Source organism: Hemicordylus capensis, chromosome 4 (genome assembly GCF_027244095.1).
Source record: "Hemicordylus capensis ecotype Gifberg chromosome 4, rHemCap1.1.pri, whole genome shotgun sequence".
NCBI lineage: Eukaryota > Metazoa > Chordata > Lepidosauria > Squamata > Cordylidae > Hemicordylus > Hemicordylus capensis.
This window is the reverse complement of record NC_069660.1, coordinates 216,531,211-216,553,736: the sequence shown is the minus strand read 5'-3', so window position 1 is coordinate 216,553,736 and position 22,526 is coordinate 216,531,211. Positions and strand designations below refer to the sequence as shown.

The 22,526-nt window shown below is 43.8% G+C and overlaps 1 protein-coding gene across 2 annotated transcripts in view; it reads right to left on the bottom strand.

Annotated features, from left to right (window-relative positions):
- Positions 1 to 22,526, bottom strand: part of RANBP9 (RAN binding protein 9) — a 69,467-nt gene that overhangs the window by 12,724 nt on the left and 34,217 nt on the right. For both annotated transcript variants that reach the window (XM_053250841.1, XM_053250840.1), the window contains exons 3-8: positions 22,382 to 22,434; positions 20,173 to 20,340; positions 9,067 to 9,089; positions 8,415 to 8,599; positions 7,202 to 7,314; positions 297 to 405 (exon numbers count right to left, since the gene is read on the bottom strand). In XM_053250841.1, the coding sequence (XP_053106816.1) occupies positions 297 to 405; positions 7,202 to 7,314; positions 8,415 to 8,599; positions 9,067 to 9,089; positions 20,173 to 20,340; positions 22,382 to 22,430 (647 nt within the window). In that variant the 5' untranslated portion in view covers positions 22,431 to 22,434. The remainder of the gene's footprint in view (positions 1 to 296; positions 406 to 7,201; positions 7,315 to 8,414; positions 8,600 to 9,066; positions 9,090 to 20,172; positions 20,341 to 22,381; positions 22,435 to 22,526) is intronic.

Here is a 22,526-nt window from a genome sequence, read left to right as displayed (position 1 = left end):
CCAACCTAAGGCTCAAAGGATCCTCCGACAAAGTGTAGGACTGTGAGGCAAGGGGCTGCAGTGTGCCAGGGTGCGGTGGGGCTTGTGCAGAAGGTTGTGCCTTCTATACATCAGGAGCACCTTAGGATCCAAGCCATAGTCTTGCAGCACAAAGTATAACCAAGAAGATTACTAGTAATTTAATACATATTACCTAGTAATTCACTAGGAAGGGAAGCTTGAAATTTGTGACCAAGTGCATGTACGTATGTGTACGTACGTACACACACACACACACACTTTACTTAGAGACTCACTTCAAAGCAAATAAAAGATTTGGATTTCTTTCTAGTAGACTCGGATACAAGTGTTGTGTTGTTTCAATGGCTTCTCCCATTCTTCCTGCTAAAACCAGTTTCTGAATTCCTGTTCACAAAAAGAAAATAATCTGATTAGGGCAAAATGCAGCCAAAAATTTAAGTACTTTCAAGTTTCACTAATTTCAATGAAAAAATTAAGCATGTGATGAAAAATTTCCTATGGAAATCAATCATAGCTAGTTTTCACTGAATTATGCCCTTAAAGCTGGATCCCCTACAACTAAAAGCACAGCAAACAAAAGCAGATGGGCAATGTGTTACTGGAAATGTTACATGTTTTATAACTGCACAATTCAGCATATTCTCTCCATTGTATACACATAGTTTAACATTTATATCTGCCTTTTACATCTACAAGGCAGTTCACAGATTTAAAATCCAAATACATATTAAAATAAGCAAAGGAAAAGAAACACACACAAGAAGTGGTAATGACAATTAAGAAAACTGGCAGCCAGGCAATGAAATTCCTCCAATTTCATCTGACAGAACTAATCAAGAAAGCCCTTCTGTTATCACAGACACCACATTTAATCTAAGGCAGGGATTCCCAACAGTGGGTACTTGAAGGGTTCCCAGGCAGTGCCCAGTGCCCTCCTGTCTCCCCATGCTGCAGTCATGTTATCTGTTGTTCCCCATCTGAGGACTGCTGGCTTGAAGCTAACATGCCCTCAGTGATGTATCTGGGGTCGAGGGCAAGGATTGGCTGGCTACCTGCTGAAGATCAGCATACCCCTCCCCTCAGCCTGATTGACAGGCTTCAGAAAAATAGCATTCCCATTGAAATTAATGGGGGAAGTTTGCTTAATTAATTAATTTCAATAAGACAGCTTATGAGTAACTTAGCATGGATGTGAGCAAATGGAGTGGCCTGTCTCAACTGTAACACTTAAAGAGTGTGTGTGTGTCTGTCTGTCTGTCTGTCTTAAATGTTAGTTATACAACAGGCTACTCCAATCGCTAGCTTATATCCAGATTAAATTACTCATAAGCAGTCTTAATGAAATTAATAGACAAGTAAACTTACCCATTAATTTCAATGGGAGTACTCATGAGTAACTCAGCCTGGATGTAAGTCAATGATTGGAGTGAGCAAGCGTGCATTCACGCACACACACTAAAAATCTCCATGGGGTATCCGAGATGAAGGTCTAAAACAGAAGGGGTACACCTGTAAAAAAGGTTGGGAACCCCTGATCTAAGGAAAAGACTAACTACAGGGTGTACTGCAAGCTTCAGTCAGTTGATTTAGCAGGTAAACCAAACCACAACTTAAACTGAGGAATAACTACGGTCCAGTGGTAATTGGTGACGAGAGATTTAGCAGCAGCATTTAATTTTTTAAGGCTATTTTGGTTCTGCTACATCATAAGGGGTAGTAAAAAAGAAAATATTAAAAGATGACTAAAAATTGTAAATTATACTTTAATCAGTATCTTTAGAAGGAGCTTATGTTGAGGTTGTAATTCATTCAAATTTAATTCATCAATTAAAAGGTAGATTAACAAACTACAGGTTGCTTACCTGTAACTTTGGTTCTTCTGTGGTCATCTGTCCTTTTACACAAATGGGCTATGCACCTATGCAGAGACCTCGTCAGAACTGAACAAGCTCAATTCTCCTGCTTTGGGCGGGAACCCCGCCCCCAGCCGCTATATGCAGCTGTGCCACTCCTCATCCCCTCAGTCCGGCTTCAGGAGACCCTGCAGGGAGGACGGGAGGGCGTGTAAAAGGACAGATGACCACTAGAAGAACCAAAGTTACAGGTAGTTCTTCAACATGGTCTCTGGCTTTTACATAAATGGGCACATAAGCTAGCACCCAAGGAAGAGGGAAGAAACGGAAACAATATGTAATCTGCCAGAAGTATTTATTTCAGAAACAGGTACATAAACTGAAAATGGACTGCAGGACACTCCTGCCAAACACAGCATCATTCCGTGCCCTGGCATCAATAGCATAATGGAGGATAAACGAGTGGGGCGAAGCACAAGTAGTTGCCTGGCAGATAGCATCCAATGGGACCGCACGATCAAAGGCAACAGAGGCCACTACGGACCTGAGTGCGCCTTAACGGTTGTAGGTAACTGCTTATGAGCCAGTTGATAGCAAAGTTCAATTGTCAAGACTATCCATCTAGACATGGATTGGGCAGACACTTGAAGATCTTTACGTGGCCCATCATAGAGAACAAACAAGGAATGAGTTTTCCCCCACTCAGCAGATCTCTGGACATAGAAGGATAATGCCCTTCAAACATCCAAACGATGTAAAATGCACTCTGTATCTGAGGAAGGGTTCTGAAAAAACACAGGTAAAGTAAGTGGCAACGAACGGTGAAACACAGAGACCACCTTAGGCAGGAATTGGACATCTGGACTGAGCACAACCTTGTCCTTGTGAAACTGGAGATATGGCAGATCAACCCTCAGGGCCTGCAATTCACTCACCCTAGCGAAGGTGATGGCCACCAGAAAGGTAACCTTCCAGGTCAGGAGACGGAGGTCAATTGAAGGCAAAGGCCCAAAGGGAGGCCGTAGCAAACCAGCCAAAACCACAGATAGGTCCCAGGCCAGAGACATAACAGGGTCATCCGGAAAAACATGGGGCAAACCTTTCAGGAAGCTTTTAACTAACGAGTCCTTAAACTGAGAAACCCGGGTTGTTGGGGCATGCACCAAAAGGGCAGCTAAATGGACCCTAAGGGAAGAGAGTTTCAAACCAGACTCTTTAAGGGAGAGCAGATATGTACAGACATCCTGCACAGAAGGGTTAAACACTTATGACCATAGGATCTTCTCGTGGACTGCTTCCTGGCTGCAAGCAAAATGCCCCTGAGTTCTAGTGGGAAGTCAGCAGGACCTTCCAGGCCGTCAGGTGCAGGGGGCAAACATCTTGGTGGAGCACCCTTCCCCTCTCCTGCGACAGCAGGTCTGGAAGGACGGGAAGGCACATCCAAGCCAGTGTTAGCCACCTCAGGGTTGGAAACCAAGACCTCCTGGGCCACCATGGGGCTATCAGGATGGCCCTGGCATGATCCACCCTCAGTTTGTGCAGGGCCCTCTGAATGAGGGGGAATGGAAGGGACACGTGCAGTAGAGGGCCCGTCCAAGATAGCATGAAGGCATCACCTAGAGAGCCCTCGCCTTCCTCTCCCCTGGAGCAATATAAGGCACATCAAGCATTGTCCTGGGAAGCAAACAGATCCAGAGCTGGGACACCCCATTTTACAAACAGGTCCCTGAGAACCCCATGGTCCAAGGTCCACTCATGGCAAGGTCCACTCATGGCAGTCATAAATCGGCTCAACGTGTCCGCCTGTACATTCAGGGAACCCTGGATGTAGACTGCCTGAGGCCATGCTCCAGTGCCAAAGGTCCAGCGAAAGGAACAGAAGGCTCCTTGAAGACATGCCGCCTTGTCAACGTAGGCTTTTGCCATTGTATTGTCCGTTTGCATCGTCACCAAGCAACCCGCAATCATGAGTAAGAACCCTTTGAGTGCATGGAATATGGCCAACAACTCCAAATAGTTGATGTGCCGGGTCCTTTCCCTGGGAGACCAATGCCCACTCAGGCAAAATCTGTCCAAGTATACCCTCACTCGAGCTCCAACGTGTTGGTCGTAATCACCCAACATGACCAGGGAGCCTTAAAAAGGGTGCCAACGTTCAGATGGCAAATCTCGGCCCACCATAAAGCAGTCTCTTGCACCCACCAAGGAAGCATACGCTCCAAATGAGCCTGGTCCCGAAGGGGATCAAATACGTCCAAGAACCACCTTTGAATGACACGCATCTGAAGTCATGCTTGAGAGAGCACGTAAGTGGTGGCAGCCATGTGTCCCAACAAGCGCTGCACCGAGCTCATAGTCTGTGGGCCCCTGGCTAGAAAAACGGAGGCCAGCCTCCTGAGAATATGTATACGAGCGCTGGGGAGGAAGACCTCCACGGCCATATCAAAGATCAGCCCTATGAACTGTATCCTGCGGGTCGGTTCTAGCTGAAATTTCTCGAAATTGATCTGGAAACCGAACCTGCAGAGCATCCATGACCATCTCAAGGGCGTCGAGGACCGCTCCTCTGGTGCTCGCCAGGATGAGCCGATCATCTAGATATGGCAGGACCTGTAACCCTGCAGGAAAGCCACCACACCGGGGCCAGGCATTTTGTAAAAACCTTCGGCGCCATCATGAGGCCGAACGGCAAGGCTTTGAATTGATACGGGATCCCCCCAACTGGAAGCGCAGGAAGCATCAATGCTGAGGGCGTATCGAGACATAATACACGTCTCTCAAGTCTAGGGAGACCATCCACGTGTCCTTTTCTAGGATAGTTAGTATGGTCGGTACTGACAACATCTGGAAGCAGCTGTACACCAGGTGCCTGTTTAGGGCCCTGAGGTCCAGTATAGGACGCTGACCTCCGTCCAGTTTCAGCATGATAAAGTACCAGGAACAGAAACCAGGGCCCCCAGATTGGCAACTCCCACAGAAAATGGTTATAACAGGCATTGTAGGCCTCATAGATGGCCACGCGTAAATGGAGAGCCGAGGCCGAGTAAAGCCTCCTCCCAAAGGAGTCAAACTTCCTGCCCTCCTTGTCACCCGACGCTGACTGGCTGTGACCCCTGGCCTTTTGCAGAGACGCCTCAACGACAATAGAATTAAGGGTGGGATGATTCTTCAAGCAAGCTGTATCATCCTGCAGTTGAACCCTATAGAAGTTCTTTAAGCGCCTATTGGGTTGTGAAAGGGTTGCAGGCTTTTTCCAATGACCCCGCATGACCCCCAACAAAGCCAAGTTAAGGGGCAAAGCGGCTGGTACCTTGGCCTCCACATCGATACGGCTGAACAAGGGATCCAATTCTCCCCTCTGTTGTGTACCAAGGCTCTCTCCCAAAGCAGAAGCCATACGGGCCACTTAAGCGGAGTACTGCTTATAGTCCTCCAATGGAGAAATGGGCTTAGAATCCAATTGTATGTCTGGTGGAGACGACCACGGGGAGACAGCTTCCAGTCCTGGAGAGCTAGGATGGCTTTCACAATCCAATTTGGGAGGTGCCAAAGAATCCTGGGCCATTGGTTCCAAGGCGGGAGGTTCCATCTGAGTAGTCTGAAGAATAGTCCACTCGGTAACGTACATATGTCCCCAAGTATCGGCGACAAACACCATAAAAGGGTGGCTCAACCTCATTCAAGGGGGAACGGCGATCCAGCACACGGTACCGGTCCGCATACATTTGCTCATAACGGTCCCAGTCCCGATCTTGTCTATAATCAGAGGAGCGATCTTCCAAGTCCAACAGGAACTCCGATCCCTAGGAGGGAGACATTCCTGTTGACATCCAGGAGACGAACGACACTGAGGCAGCCACAACACATCCTCAGTGGGCTTGTCCGGAGAATACACCTGCTTCTCGGATGAAGCATATTCGGATTCATCTGTCGCCACCGACAGCTCCCTGCTTGTGTGGCCATGATCAGGCGTCCTGCCGAAAGAATTCCCGGCCAGAGGCGAGTTAGGCCAAACAGAAATTGATGACTTCGGAATCGGCGGGGCCGATGCCCTCGCTGGGCGATCCAGAGATGCACGGTCCAGTCCAGAATCCATCTTAGGTTTCTTGGCTGTCAGGGTCTTCGACGTAGGAACCGATGTGGCCGTCTTCTCCTTTGGGATAGGAGGAGGTGTTGACCTGCCAGCAAACTATGAGGCAACTTCAGTATCTTCTTCTTTGGCTTCGAAAGGGTCAAAGAAGGGTCTGGCACCACAGGCAGAGAATGCTGAGGCAAGTCCTCTGAACACGCCGAGGCACTTGAAACCATCGAGGGATCGATGACAGCAGACACCGAAACTGGTACAGAGACCGGGTTTTCGACTTCGACGGGAGCAGATTCTGAACGCTCCGACTGTACTGAAGAAGCCATTTTAACAGAGCACTTCAAGGATAAGGCTTCCGAAGATTGGAGAGCCAAGTCCCACAGGGCTGCACGCAAGCGAGAAGCCCTATTCTTGCGAGCTTGCTTCGTAAACCTCTGGTAGTGAAGACAGGTCTCGACAATGTGGGATTCCCCCATGCAAAGAAGACACTTGGTATGAGTATTGGGGGAAGGGATCTTAGATCCGCAATGAACACATTTCTTGAAGTTCATCGTGCCCCGCATAAACGCCGTAGGCTGGCCACCACGCTCTGTCCCAGCCGGGATCAGAGCTCCAAAGAAGGGAAAAAACTCGTTAAAAACAAGACACCAAGAAAAAAAACACTACTACGTGAACAAATAAGAAGTAATAAAGAAAGCAGGAAAAAACAAGGGGATAGATAGTAATCCTATTTGTTGCTGAGCTGCAGATTTCACAATGTTAACTGAAGTGCAGACGACAAAAGACTGAGGGGATGAGGAGTGGTGCAGCCGCATATAGTGGCTGGGGGCGGGGTTCCCGCCCAAAGCAGGAGAATTGAGCTTGTTAGGTTCCGAAGAGGTCTCTGTGCAGATGCATAGCCCATTTGTGTAAAAGACAGAGACCACGTCGAAGAACCAATTTTTTAAATCAGTTGACAGCCCAGCTATATCAAGTTAACAGTCCAGATATACAATTTATTTTCTTTAAAACTTCACGTTAAAGGTATAGGTAACAGACCACCTATAGTAAAACAAGCTCATAAGACAACTGGTAATTGATGAGATTTTTTAAAAGAAAAAACTCCATGGTGAAATTTCTTAGTTCAAATATAGCATTCTTTCCCATAATCTGAACATTTAAATATTTGTATTTTAAAATATAGCAAGTAACTTTAATACGATCGCAGATCAGACAGTAAAATATAGCATTTTGTAAAGCTTACTTTGTCTATTTTTAATGGAAGCTAATTCTTCTAGTACAGTCTGATCAGTAGATCTAGCAAAGGCCTCTGCTGTTGCACAATACCCATGATGTACCAAATAAGATGAAACCATCCTGTTAAAAGGTCAAAACATATGCAAGTAAAAATATAACTTAGAGGCAACTTTCAACCAAAGAACTCTAAAGAATCCTTGATAAGTACATTAGGCAAGTTTACTCTGAAACATATGCAGACTTCATTGAAACTTCATATGCCCTTTTATAACTAATAAAACTACAAATATTGTTAATTTGAATCAACAACTTCCACACAAAGTTATCATTTATATGTGTTTCATGTTCTCAAATGCAAAAAATGCATTTACATATCTCTGTCTCACTTCATTAGAAAACAAGAGAGATCTGAAACTTACTTTAAACTTTGGGTACAGATCTCTGCTTACTGAAGCAGGCAGGCTAGAATAAACAGTGATCAGGTTTGAATGTGACAACCAAACTTAGTTTATTTTAACCTAGATAGGAAGTGGATGCTAATTTGGGGGTGGGGGGAATGGTGCACTCCTGAAACTTATATATAGCAGATGGAACCCAGCTTTAACCAAAATTCCACACAATGTCTGAATCAACGCTTTGTCACCATTATAATATACCTGAATGTATTTTCAGATATAGGAATGAGTCAATGGTGCACTCATATCTTTCATTCATTACATGGGAAGCAGGCCAGAGAACTACGAGTTAGATTCCAAGTAGCTCATGTGTGTAGGAAAAGCAATTCTATCTGTACAAGGGAAGAGGATTTTTGCTGATCTCCTTTCAGTCTTCTGCATCCAATACCATTATATTCTGAAGGGTCCCCTGACCCTCAGGAGCAGATTTTCAGGGGATCAGGGAGGCTGCTGTGTTAAGGAAGGGGTGAGGAAGTTAACTTGTGAGAACTTCCTTCCACTCTCACTCCTTAGAATCCACCCCATGATTCTTTTCATTCACCAGCTGCACAGAAACACTGGAAACAAAATCTACCAAATAAGTTAATCTCCCTCAGAAACACACAGCACATTTTAAATAAAGGATGTAAATTAACCCATCATCGACACACAAGTTTGTAACTACATAAATACAGAATAGCATTTGTGACAGACTGAGTTTTCAGATCTCTTAAATCTTAATAGTTTAAAAAAGCATGCACATATTCATTATCTTCAAATCCTTACTTTTGGATCATTGTCTGCCATTCTCCTTCCCGATCTCCTATTGGAAATCTGTCAATTTGAGCTTGAATCTTGGTTCTCCATTCTCGCATATAGTCTTCAATATCAAACACAAATGGGTGTTGCCCAAAATTAGCATCCACTACTTCTCCTGGTGTTTGAAGTCCTACTGTAGGGTACAGATTTGGCTGCAAGGGAATACTGCAATTAATACTTTTCTTTCTCAAATTCCAAATATATTTATTTTAAAATCAGCATTTCAGCAAGTTATGCAAGGTAAAAACCAACAAAATTTCTGTAAGCTATAACAAAAAAAAAAGAACAATCAGAATTTAAGCACCAAATATGAAAGCCAGACTAAAGAACTATTTTAAACGTTCCTGGGTCATTTATAAGAGAAAAAAATAGGGGTTCCCTGCCACCTCTACATTCAATCTCAACAGTGATACAGTTTTCTTCCATCAACATTTCTGTGTGCAGAGAAACTTGTTAGTTGGAGACAGCAGCAAACTGGAGACAGCAGTTGTAGTAGTTTCCCAAAACTTATCAAAACTGAGCATTCATAAAAAGCCTTCAGCAACACAGAAGAAGGGTTTCTGTTTGTATACTGTGCTAGTCGGTGACTGTAATAAAAGAATTGATTGATTGATCTTACCGGCAAATCTGTGAAAGCAATACCTGTAACCAAGAGACATGAATTAAAATTTGTGCTATGACATATCCGAATCAAAAAAGACGTATTTCAATAGTCAATACAGAAGTCTTAGTGCCAAACTCTGGTACTCTGAGATAAGCTGACATAATGTTGACTTTCCTGTTCAATCCCAGATCCAGCACAAATTCCTTATCCCGACCTTCAAAGCTCTCCATGGTCTTTGTCTCTCCCTAGCTTTCAGTTCTCATATCCTGCCCATGACCTTTGATCCTCCGCCCATTCAGAGGTCTTATGCTCCCTCAAATGATGCCACCTTTTTCTTCCTGCTGGTCCTTATGCCTGGAACTGCATTCCAGATCACTTGCCTCCTCTCTAACTTCCTTCATATCCCTCCTCAAAAGTGAACTTTTCTGTGAACTCTGTAGTCCTCATATCCTACCGCAACCAGAGATGTGGGGTGGAAAATGTCCCAGAAAAAATCCCATACTTTAGTTTTCCAGTGGAAATTTTTCCAATTCTAAAGTTTCATTGGCTGACATCCGGACTAGCATTTTGCACATGAAGCAATGAATGTTCCACACTACTGCTGCACAGTTGCTTGAGTGGGGGAAGGGACAACTTTTGCAAACATTCACTTTCCTTCAAAGCCCAACATGTGTCACCAAAATATGTCTAAGAGTCTGGATGTCCAGCACTGTTTCATAAAATTCATTAGCAACAATGAATGGATGACAATGCAATTAGACAAGTTCAGCAATTTCAAAACTGTACTCACCTGTTTTTCAGGTGATTATACCTAGGATTATATCTTCAGGTGATTAAACCTTATGTTTTACCAATATGAGTAATAAAAATAATAATTTTTATTATAATAATAAAAATATCTTTCTACAGAAAGCTCTGAATTTGTTTTAGTATAACAAGTATATGAAGTGTCTTTACTGATACCGCCCCCCTGCCCCCAATATTTCAGTTGAAACTTTGATATACAGTGTAAGAAATATGGTTGAAATTTTACACTGTATAAATAGGTCAAACAAGCATACCACATCGGATCATAATCTATTTAGGGCATCTGGGCAATTTGTATAGTATTTTTTTAGAGAGAGAAAATAATGCAAATTGTATGCAAATGAGGACAAAATTTGCATGGGAAATATTTCCAGAAAACCCTCATCTCTGTAACTAAACTCAAATACATGCCCATGAAATAGAAGCACATTCTTCCCCTTCCCTTGTGTATATTTCTAGGTTGTGAGCCCCCTGGGGAAGAGATCTATCCTCTTATCTGTAAAGATCTGCATGGAACAAGAATTTTAAAATACTGATTTGTTTTAAAGCAAGAAGCAACAGATCTCAGATATTTTGCTAGGACAGGGAATATTTGTGGTTTAGATAAGTCCCTAGACATTATTTATACAAGCAGAGCACCCAGAAGTTACCTCTAACATTGCTGTCAGGCAATGTTACATAGCAAAAACAAGTTGTTCTAGTAAGAACCAATCTGCCTACTTTCCTTTCACATCACAATGACATCACAAACTATGCCATTGGGGCATCCCTATGTGTCCCTACAGCTGTAGCAATTTTGGTTCAAATTGGTTAAGTAGTTCACAAGTTAGTCCTCTTGCACCTCAAAAGTTTACGCGTCCACTATCTTGAATCAGGGTGGATGACATCAGCACAAACCACACCATCACAAACCACACACAGGTGTCCCTGTGTGCCGCTACACTGTACCCAATTGGTTTCATATTGGTCCAGGCATTGCGAAGTTGATGGTGGGGGGACACACACGGACACACAGAATGCTGGGTGATCACATAAGCCTACTGGAAAGTAGGCTAAAGCGGGGGGGGGGGGTGCATTGGAGACAGGACAACAGGGTTGGAAAATTATCTATCAAGTAAAATTGTAGATTAAACAGATTAGAGAATATCTGATTAGTTCCAGTTTAAGACATTATATTAATGTCAAATTCTACCATTGCATACTATGTTGTAGTGGATTGTTCCACATCACACTTATTTTGAAAGAGCTGCACTGGTTACCAATTTGTTTCCGGGTCCAATTCAAGGTGCTGGTTTTGATCTTTAAAGCCCTTAACTGTTTGAGCCCTGGATACCTGTGGGACTGCCTGCTCCCAAGGGTTGCTGCCCACTTGATGAGGTCATCTGAGGGGGCTCTGCTCAGGGTGCTGACAATGAGGGAGGCTCGGCTGTTGTGCATACAGGACAGGGCCTTCTCTGTTACTGCCCCCAGACTCTGGAATGAACTCCCGGTGGCTATTCGCTCCTCAGTCTCCATCACAGTTTTTAGAAAGTCTTTGAAATCTTGGCTTTTTACTCAGGCTTTTATATTATTGTCTCTAACTGCTGCTTCTTTGTATTTTGTATGGTTATTTTATGCTTGTACTTTAAATCTTTTTAGTACAATCTATGTTTTTATATTAGTTAGTTGTTTATTTACCATCTTAGATGAAACAGTAATACAAGCAGAATATACTCAGTAAATAAAAAGCAAAAACAGAAACTAAAATATTGTCACATACATAAAATCAAGAATCTTTGGCAGTAGCCGATTGCTGTGTTCTAGCCTCTCTTAATTTGATTAATATATAACAGAATTTGGCAACCACCAAGGATATTGTTGGGTCCCTATCTACTAGTAAATATGTAAGAATCATTTCCTCCGAGTGGCTTTTGAAACCTTTCAGGTACTGGGATAAGAACAAGTCTCTTTCAGCGATATAAAGCGGGCAGTGTAGCAGTGAATGCTTCAATGTTTCAGGGGCAGATCTGCAAGGGCCTAATCTCTCATCATAAGGTTTTCTCTCAAATCTCCCTGATAACATCGCTGAGGGTATGGCATTCAAGCAAGCTCTTGTAAATGCCCAGCGAAGTTTTGGTGAATAGATTGTTTAAAAATAAGTGGCCCAATCTTTCTAAGCATTTAGCAGTTGGGGAGGCCTACTTATAGAGGCCCTTTCCTCCTGACAGTTTATGTGCCCGAGCCTTTGTTTAACTAGGCGTCTTGCCATTGACTCGCCACACTCTAGCAATTGTGCTGGGCAGAAACCCATCCTCCGGAGTCTCTCCTCAACCGCCTAGCACCAACGGGGTTGTGGGGTGACGGCAAGGAGGTTAGGTATAAGTCCTACCAGGTAAAGGTAAATCTTAATCCAATATAGGATGATAAGAAGCCAGGCCCTGGTCTCTAATTTCAAGAGCCCAGTCTCCAGCCTTATTAGAGAGTTCGGGACGCATTTCGGTACCCCCAAAAGCGATCTCAGAAAGCCTGATTGGACTTTTTCTAAAGCTTGTAGGTCTTTTGGCAGTCTAACCTGAACCCCGTACAGCAGCTGAGCAGCTTTATTTGCTGCCGGAATATAGGCACCACCTTGTGCCCAGAAAAATTTCCTAATTGCCATAGAAGATTGGGTGGCATTCATTTTAACAGCACTGATGTGCATAGAAGTACCCCCATTGAACTGGAACACCACGCCCAGGTATCTGTAAGCCTTCACCTGCTCTGCTCTGGCTCCGCGTATAGACCATCTGAAGATCCGTTGCTTCTTTGCAAATCTCACAGTTTTGGTTTTGGTGTAATTCATTTCCAAAGATTCCTCTTTGCAGTGCAGACTCAGACATTCTAGCGCTCTTTTTAGGCCGATTCTAGTTTGTGACAGTAAGGCCATGTCATCTGCATACATGAGGATAGGTAAACACCTATCCCCTATCTTTGGTGTGTGAGTTTCAGCTTGCCTTAGATGGGTGATTAGGCCGTTTACATAGAAATTGAAAAGAGCTGGTGCTAATATGCATCCCTGCCAGACCCCACTTCCTCTCTCTGGATAAATGGCCATTATAATCACATTTTACTCTCAGACTTGTGTTCTGATACAGTTTATATATTAGGGTCAACAATCTCTTATCGATAGAGGAATTCGCGAGTTTCTTCCAGAGAGCGTCCCTGGATATTGAGTCAAAGGCGCTCTTGAAATCTATAAAGGCGACATATAATGGCACCTTTCTGCCCTCAACGTATTTCTCTATTAAATATTGGAGGACCAAACAGTGATCCATCACTGATCTCCCTTTTCTGAACCCAGCTTGTTCTTGTTTTAGAACGGTTTCTTTCTCCATCCAGTCCAACAATTTGGAGTTTAGATGTTTAGCGTATAACTTACCAATTACACTTAATAGACTTATGGGCCTGTAATTTGACGGGTCATCAGGCGGGCCTTTTTTGTATATTGGGACGACAATTGCCTGTCCCCAGCCATTCGGGATATTTGTTGTTTGGTCTATGTAAGTGAACATGGAAGCTAAGAGCGGAGCCCACCAACTGGCGTTGGCCCTTAAAAAGTCGGGGGGGGATATAATCTTTTCCTGGGGATTTGCCTCTCTTTAGCTGTCCAATCAAATCCTCCACTTCTTCAGTGGTAACTGGAGGCCATACAGGCAACTCCTCCGGAGGGATGCTGGGCCGAAATGGAGAGATTAAGTGTACTTGTGGGGCAGCATAGATTTTAGTAAAATGGTTTACCCATCTTTCCTCCAGAATTGCAATCTGTCTAGGGAGCGAATTAACCCCGGATACTAAGCGCCAGAAACTGGCTTCATCCTTATTATTAAGGGCTGTTATAAGTTCTATCCATCGTCTTTCTTTTAGGGCCTCCTTAGAGCAGCGCATGTGTACTGCTCTAAGAGTGCTCTTACGATGGCTTTACAAATGACGGGGGCAGGGGCAGCAGCGAGGAACGCTGCCGCCCCAAAAACTTCACTTAACGCTACAGCGCCGGAGGGGGAAGAGTGGCGGGAGGGGTAGGTTCTACCCCCCCCCCCGCCCTTAAAGGGAGATTCCCCCCTCGGTGCCGGTCCGGACCATGCACATCACTAGTGGTCTTGTCCAACTGCACTTGTACAGTGCTTTCCTGTAGAAGTGGTAGGAAGGCTTTCATTGCTTTGAAGACAGCCAGAAGCTCCAGGAAATTGATATGTCATTGTTTTTGTTGAAGGGTCCACTTGCCTTGTATCTGATGTACTCTGCAGTGGGGTTCCCAGCCTAGCAGAGAGGTGTCTGTCGTTAGCCAGATCGAAGGAGTCATCATTTGAAAAAGAACCCTTTCCAACAGGTTCCTGCCCATTGACCAACAGGTAAGTGAGCGAAGAATTTAATCTGGGATCACTAGACGTAGGCCTTGACGATCCACATTCAGGTGGAAGACCAACACAAACCAAAGTTGCAACTTGTGCATCTTTAACCAGGCATATCGCACCACTGTGTTGCAGGATGTCATAAGACCTAGGAGTCTTTGAATTAGTTGTGCTGGTTGAGATGAATGTTGCTGGAAATGAAGAACCAGGTCCCTGATGCCCTGGAAGCATTCCTGAGGTAAATATGCCCTCCTGGTTTCTGTGTCTAGGACTGCTCCAATGTAGTTGATTACACTAACTGGTTCTATATTGGACTTTTTCCAACTGACTTGGATCCCCAAATCTTAGAAGAGAGAGAATACATATTTTGTCTGAGAAAGTAACTCTTCTTTGTTTTTGGAAGCCAGAAGCCAGTCGTCCAGTAAGGATAGACCAATATGCCCTGGGTCTGCAGGCAAGCAACCACTGTAGCCATACATTTTGTAAATACCCTGGGGGCGGTGGCAAGTCCAAAGGGTAAGACTGCGTATTGGTACACTTTATTTCCTACTGCAAACCTCAGATATTTTCTGTGTCGTGCCCTGATGCCAATGTGGAAGCATGTGTCCTTGAGATCCAGCTCACAAGCCAGTTCTCTTGGTATAGAAAAGGTAGAATCTCTTGTAACGCTAACATACAGAACTTTTGCACAGTGACAAATTTGTTCAGGTGGTGTAGATCCATGACAGGCCATATGCCACCATCTCTCTTTGGGATCAAGAAGTATCTGGAGTAAAACCCCTCCTGTCTGTGCACCCACTGTACTGGGGCAATAGCCCCTTTGGCTAATAGCTCTTTCACTTCTTCTAATAACGCCTGGGAGGGTTGAGTGAACTTCATCCCTGTAAATTTCAGGGTTGTTCTGAACTCTATGGTGTAGCCTGAAGATATGATCTTTAGAACCCAGCAGTCTGATGTTATGTGGTGCCATGCGGGGGCATGGCATGCTAGCTTGATGTTGGTCACTGGCGAGAGAAGAGTGTTTGTGAGATTGGTGTTTCTCACTTGCCAAGATGTTGTGGCCCCTGGTGGCGGGAGAAGGAGGCAGTCTAGCGGTGACAGTGGGTGGGTCTGAACCTCAAAGATGTTTCTGAGGCTCAGTCTGTTTTGTATGCTGGGGTTGGCTTGACTTCCCCTTGCCGTGAAATGGACACTTGTGGTAAGGTGGGTTCCTAAAATCACGGTGTTCCTGATGTTTAAATGTGGATTTCTGACTTGAATAAGGACAGTATTTGGAGCCATAGGAGGTGGCAGATGTTGACACGGTGAAAGTTTTAATGGTGAATTTCGATTTTTTCCTTTTCTCCATGGTGGAGTCAGTGTCCTTACTGAAGAAGCCCTTACCATTGAAAGATAAGCCCTCAATTCTTTCTTTCATGTCACACTGCAGATTGGTAGAGCAAAGCCATGTGTGCCTTCGCAGGGAGATTGCAGCCGCCAAAGAGCATGATCCAGACTTGGCCAGGTGTTTTGCAATGCTTAATTGTTGGCAGATAAGTGCTGCCAATTTATCCAACGTGTCTTGGAATTGCTTTTTAAATTCTTCCAGAGCGAGGACCTCCACAGCATTCTGTAAAACCTCCCATAAGCCATGAGTATATTTTGCTGTGCACATTGAATAGTTCGCTATCTTAACAGATAGGCACGAAGTGGAATAAAATTTTCTCCCCAAAAGTCTATTTTTCTCCCCTCTTTGTCTACAGGCGTAGTATGTCTGTGACCAGACTTAGAAGATGACAATGTAGCACAGTTGATGACTAGGGAATTAGGCGTGGGATGCTTTAGAAGATAGTCATGGTCTTTCACCTGTACCAAATATAAACTCTCCAGTTGCTTAGATGTGGGGGTTGAGGTATGTATTACTTCCCATGCACATTGTGCAGCTCGTGAAATGATTGGGAGAACAGGCAGAGCCATGGGCTGAGTTGATTCAGACCTAGTCATAAAATTATAGATGGGGTCATTAATAGTGGCTAGTTCAGATTTCATGATGAAGATATGAAATCATTTCATTAGGGGAGACAAGAGTGGTTGGAGCCACATCAACTGGAGGATCAACTCTGTTGTCTGGGTCATCTGGTTTAGACTCCAAGTCAGAAGAACCATGGTGATCAGAAGGTGAATGAGACAGAGAAGGTGGTACGTATGTTTGTGTTTCAATAGTAGTAGTTTTTCGTGGAGTTGGAATACTTAGTGTTTGTGTCCTAACCTCCAGGCTTTTGTAAATAGACTTCCAGGGTTGATCCTCTTGAAAGTCGTAGGGGAAACCACAAGATCTAGTCCTCATAGCTGCCAATGCCAGTGTTGCCCCCACAGCCAATAAATGAGCAAAACCACACACATGTCATGGCAAGGGGTCTATCTAATGGGCAACAGTTAGTGTACCTGGTGTTTTGTGGCCCAAGGACTATGTTATAACTGATTCCCCAGGAGTTCCTGCTTCCAGTGATTGGGGGGTGGGGGGGACCTTTGAATGCTGATGTCAAGGGAGTGCTGGAGCTGGAATCGAGAATAGAAAGCAAGGTGTGAGCAGTGGTAGAGTCCAATACCACTTCCCTGTCCTCCCACTTGACATCGAAAGTTAGTATCTCAGTCTGACAATGAGGAGTCACCAACCTCGATGCCGATAGAACTGGCGTGTTTAAAGTTGGAAGAGAAACTCACACTTTTGGAGTCCTAAGAACCTGGGTCAATACCGAAGGCGTCTCTCAATGTTGATCTGCAGGTGTCGACAGAGGCAAAGAGTTTATTGGTGTAGGAGCCGGAGATAGTGGGAGGGCTCTCGATGTCAATGTGCAGTCGACATCAAACACTCAATGTTTCCAATGCTGGTTACTCCTTTTCTTTAGAAGTCAAAATTCTCGATGTTGTTGAGTGATGCTTGTTGATCCCGACATCAGAGGTCGAGGATTTCAAGGGCATGTTCTGAAGACCTGAAGGAGATTGTGTCCTTTCCTTAGTTAAATCCACTGTTTTGGATTTCTTTATTCTCAGGGAAGAGGGAGGGTCCTCCAATCCCAAATGTTTTCGTTTTGACTTCGAACACTCCAGTGTTGCAGGGGGAGCAGACCTCGAAGAAATTTTGGAGATTTGATATGATGCCAAAGCCAAGGTCAATGTTGCTGGCTGTGTTTTTGTAGAAGGACGCTTAGATGTCGACATCAAAGTTTTCGAAGTCGATGATGAGGTCATAGGGCAGGGTTCTCCCGATGTTGAAGGGCTTAGCACCTCATCAAAGATGATTGCGCAAAGCCACAAGGCCCGATTTTTTTCTCATCTGCTTTGAGAAAGACAGGCATATCTTGCATGAAGAGACATTGTGCTCTTCTCCCAGACAGATTAAGCACAAGTCATAGAGATCTTTGGGGAGAAGCTTGGCATTATAGCCAGTGCACCTCTTGAAGCTCAGTTTCTCCTCAGCCATTTTTAGGATATTCCAACTCGTAGTCAAATTCCATTCCAAATTTGGAAAAAAAAAACAGCGAAGTTTGGAAGCTGTTTCCAAGTCAAAACCAATAAATTCAGTACAATATTTTAAATCTTGCAGATAAACTCAGAAAGAAGAACTTAACTAATGAGGAGCAATAGCCTGAGGACTGAACACAGCGGTGGTCAGAAAAGAACTGAAGAACAGGCGCCCAGCACACCTTTAAACAGAACCCTGAAGGTGTGTTGGCGGGGCTCAGTCACCTCGACGAGCTACAGCATTCTACCGCAAGCGTCCTGCACAGGAGCATTACCCATTTTTATGGATCTCAACAGATCTCAATCCAGATTAATCAGATCATATCACTGAAAAGGTATTACCAAACAACAATCTCCTTCCACTATTCTAATTAGTAGATTAAATTAGTTCTCCATTTTCCTGGTGAACACAGGGGGCAGTGGGAGGGGGAGACTAGTAAAAACATGGAACTCTGTCAAGAACAACTTTTGCCTTGGGGAAATATCAGGCCTACAGAAGAGTTAAAAATGAGTTCCAATTTCTAGATTAGGCTTGTCTAAATATTTGGCTCTGAATAATCTGTACAGCCTGGCAGCACCACATGGAGGCAATCCCACTGTTTAACTCCATGCACTGTTGTATGTTTCCCAGCTCCAGTGAAGCCTCAGTGACATCTAGGAAGGCACGTAGTGATCACTTGGAAGTGGGGTCCATTCATTCATTTATTTTCCTTTCCTTTCCTTTTATTTAATACATTTCTATACCGCCCAAAACACAAGTTCTCTGGGCAGTTTACAAAACAGTGCTTTCCCGCAGAGCTCTAGAGAGAAAGCACTGGAAAGGACTTCACTTGCCAGTGCTCCCCTTCCCAGACTTGCTGGGGCTCAGTTTCTCTTTAAGGAGCTCCACCAGCACTGAGAAAAGCACAGCAGGACACTGAGATGAGTGGTGATAATGATCACCTCTGTGCAGTGCCAGGGCAGCTGTGTGGATCATTCAACTTTGGGTACTTGAAGCCAAATATTTGCACAGACCTTCTATAGACAGCCATAACACAACTTATGCTGCCAATCAGGGGTGTAGCTTGGGGAGAGGGGGGCCGTGTTCATCCCTCTTTCTGGCGGCTCCCCAGAGTGAGGGAGATAATGAAGAAAATAGCGCTGGAGGGCCCTCAGGAGCTGGGGGCCCGTGTTCTTTGAACCCTTTTGCTCAATTATAGCTACGCCCCTGCTGCCAATACTGCCAACACTGGCTGCCGATAGGTTTCCAGGCAAAATACAAGGTGCTGGTTATAACCTATAAAGCCCTAAACGGCTTGGGCCCTGAGTATTTAAGAGAACATCTTCTTCGACATGAACCCCACTGCATATTGAGATCATCAGGAGAGGTCTGCCTGTAGTTGCCACTATATCATCTGGTGGCTACTTGGGGACAGGCCTTTTCCGCTGCTGCCCCAAAGCTTTGAAACTCACTCCCTGCAGAAATAAGAGCCTCCCCATCTCTGACAATTTTTAAACAATTTTTAAAGACACATCCGTTCACCCAGGCTTTTAACTAAATACAGTGGTCCCTCTACTTACGAAATTAATCCGTTCCGAATGCACATTTGTAAGTCGAAAAGTTCGTAAGTCGAAAAGCGGTTTCCCATAGGAATGCATTGGGAACGGATTACTGCGTTCCGGAGCCTAGAAAAAAGACCCAGACCCCCAGTAAGGCTTGCAAACTGCACAGGAACATTTCTTTTCAAGAATAAACAGGCAGTAAACAGGCAGGCAAGTCAAGGAAACTGCATGTAAAATTCGTAAGTCGAGGAAACCCCATCTAAAAATTTGTAAGTCGAAAAAACCGCATCTAAAACCGGATCTAAAACTGCCGTTTGTAACTCGAAAAATACTTATGTCGAGTAGTTCGTAAGTCGAGGGACCACTGTACTGTTTTAATCGTTTTAACATTGCTTCAAAATATTGTTTTAAAAATTTAAATGGTTGTAATGTTTTAACTTTTTGCTGTCATATTTTAACCAATGTTTTAATTTTTGTTCTTGTCACTTATTTGTTTTAACTAATGTTTTAACTTTTCTGTTTTTTCTTGTAAACTGCCCAGAGATGCACGTTTTGGGCAGTATAAAAATATGTTAAGTAAGTAAATAAATCTTATTACTAGGCTCTGCCTTAAATCTGACTACTACTTTTCTTTCAGGTGAGTGACTGTATATTACATTTCAAAAAATTTGCTCTCAAACTTCAAAGAGCTTCTGAAAAGAGACTTGATGTAAGAACCCAAGTGCCATCCTAGATTTGACACAACATTACTTGCTGAACTTTTGGTCTCTCTCTCTCCTTTTTAGTTTGCCTGTCAAAGTTAATTACAAGTCTGACGAATTAATTTGTCTTGGGAGCACTATCACAATTTCATTAGGTGTATTCACAGAATTTAAGTATTATTAACAAGTCGTCTTCATACCCAAACTATGTCCATTCTTGGTGTAGAAGCATGTATTGTTGATGAGGTTTACACAACAGCCAATGACATCACCAGTTGTAAATGTTGGACCGTAGGGTTGTCCAGTTCCAGAGGAACAAAATGAATGTCCATCATCTCCATGGTAACCATATGAATGTTTGTCCCAACCTAAAGTGAACATATCATTATATTAGAATTTTCATACATCATTTTGAAGTGTCCAGAAATAGACAGTGATCACAACACAAAATCGGGTATACTAGCTGGCCCAGGCACAGAGCATCTGTGCCCCTAGTTTGGGCCAGCCGTCAGCCACCGCAGGCCGCCTCCTCCTGCTGGCCTGTTTCTCCCACTCGCCCGCCTCCGCTCTTCCGCCTCCTCCCGCCACCTCCCACTGGCATGGCTCAGCCGCCAGCCTCCTCCTGCCAGCCGGCCACCTCCACCTGCTGCCCCCGCCCACTGGCCACCTCCGCCCGTCAGTGCGGCGCCACTGGCCGCACTTGTTATTTCTTATTTTATGTCCTGCTTGTGAACTCTTGCAAGATTTCTGCCATTTTCTGTACTGCTCTCAAACTCTTGCAAGATTTCCGCCACACATTTTTTCCAGCACGTCTTGGAGAAATAATTATATAGAAGAAGATTAGTGATCCAAAAGATATATCTTAATGCCAAAAGACCAGGGAGGAAAGCTTATACAGTAATGGGCTGCTAAAAACTATGCGTATAGATAGGAGTGGGAATTTTAATAAAATTTAAAAGTCCTACATAGAACAGCTATCTTGCATTTAGAAACAGGGTTGACCAGAGTTGAGGCACAGGCGTGGCTTTGTACATTTAACCACTGGCTTAAATTATATGCCTGCCCCCAGGGCCCTGCCCCCTTGATTCTGAAAGATGAGTTTCACTCATCCTGGTGCAAGAGCCTCTATGACAATTTGGGCAAATATGGCTTCTCACCACAATATTTATTGGCTTTGGGTCATGATGCTGCCAAAGAAATTATTAAGCAGCATGTGGCAGATATGGAGAAGCAAGTAGATTTAAGTCTGGTTATCACCAGTAGCACTTTAGGTGGTTTTTCAAACTACCCCCAGCCAGCTGCATACCTTACCCACTTGACCACCTTAAACCAGAGGAGAGCCTTTTCACTGGCACAATTTAATGCCTTGCCTTCAGCTGTTTTGGTTGGCAGATTTAAGGGGATACCGCTAAGGAACGGGCTATGTCCATGTGGTTAGGTGACACTGAGTCTGTCTTACATGTTCTTTTACACTGTGCCTGTTGTAGAGGCATTCGTACTATCTGGATCGAACCATTTTAAAAAAATAGGCCTCGTCAATGAGAAGAGTATTACATCTCCTATATTCTGGTGGATCAACATGCAGCTGTCGCAGCGGGGACAGCAAGATTCTGTGCAGCAGCCTGTAAACTGAGACGGGAGCAACTTAGTGGTAACTGAGATTTTTGCATAACCTGATGTGGTGTTATCAAGTTTTACTGTTGATTTTGTGTTGTTTTATGCTGATTTATATTTTGGTGTGTATGTTGACTGGTCATTGAACATAATAAATTATTACTTACTTACTTTTTCCAGCTCAAAGTTAAAAAGAAATTTGGGGGCTTACTAGGCAAAGCTGGTCATGGGGAAAACATTCTCCTGTAATTGTGGCATGCACAGTATACATCTCTGGCTTATTTCTACCCCAAGTTTATCTTTGTGCAAGTAGTAACACTTCAAGTAACACATAATTAAGCAGGCATTCTGTGTTGGAGGATGACTTTTCTAGCTTATCACACCAAACAGATGCAAAACTGATATCCTAGAGTCCATTCTTCTAACTTCTGGATGGTGTGCTTAATTGAACTGGTATTAATGTGAAGCAAACATAGCAGCATTTAGGGGAGAGATGCACACAGATGGTATTTTTATTACTGCTACAGTCACATTTTAGTAAATAGAAGGAAGAGCTTCAATATCCCCACTTGTTACTGCAGAACCAGCCTACTTCAACCTGCACAAAACCACTTCTGAAATTCTGGAGTCAGTGCAGACACAAGTGCATGCCAATATCTATGAACAAACAGAGAATCACAACAAGGATCCCAGACTACAAGTACTATAAAACAATTACTGTTCTCCCTTAGAAAAGTTATTAAAATGAACTGGTTACAGAAACAAATGTTTGAAAACAACAACAACAATAAATACCTGGTAGTCTGTTCATATTCACACCTTGAGCAGAGAGACCAATTCCCATATAACTGTAAAATGAAATAAGAGATAGTTTATTTATCTTTTGTATTTTATAAATATATCACTTCAAATACAATATTACTAGAAGCTGCTATTTAAT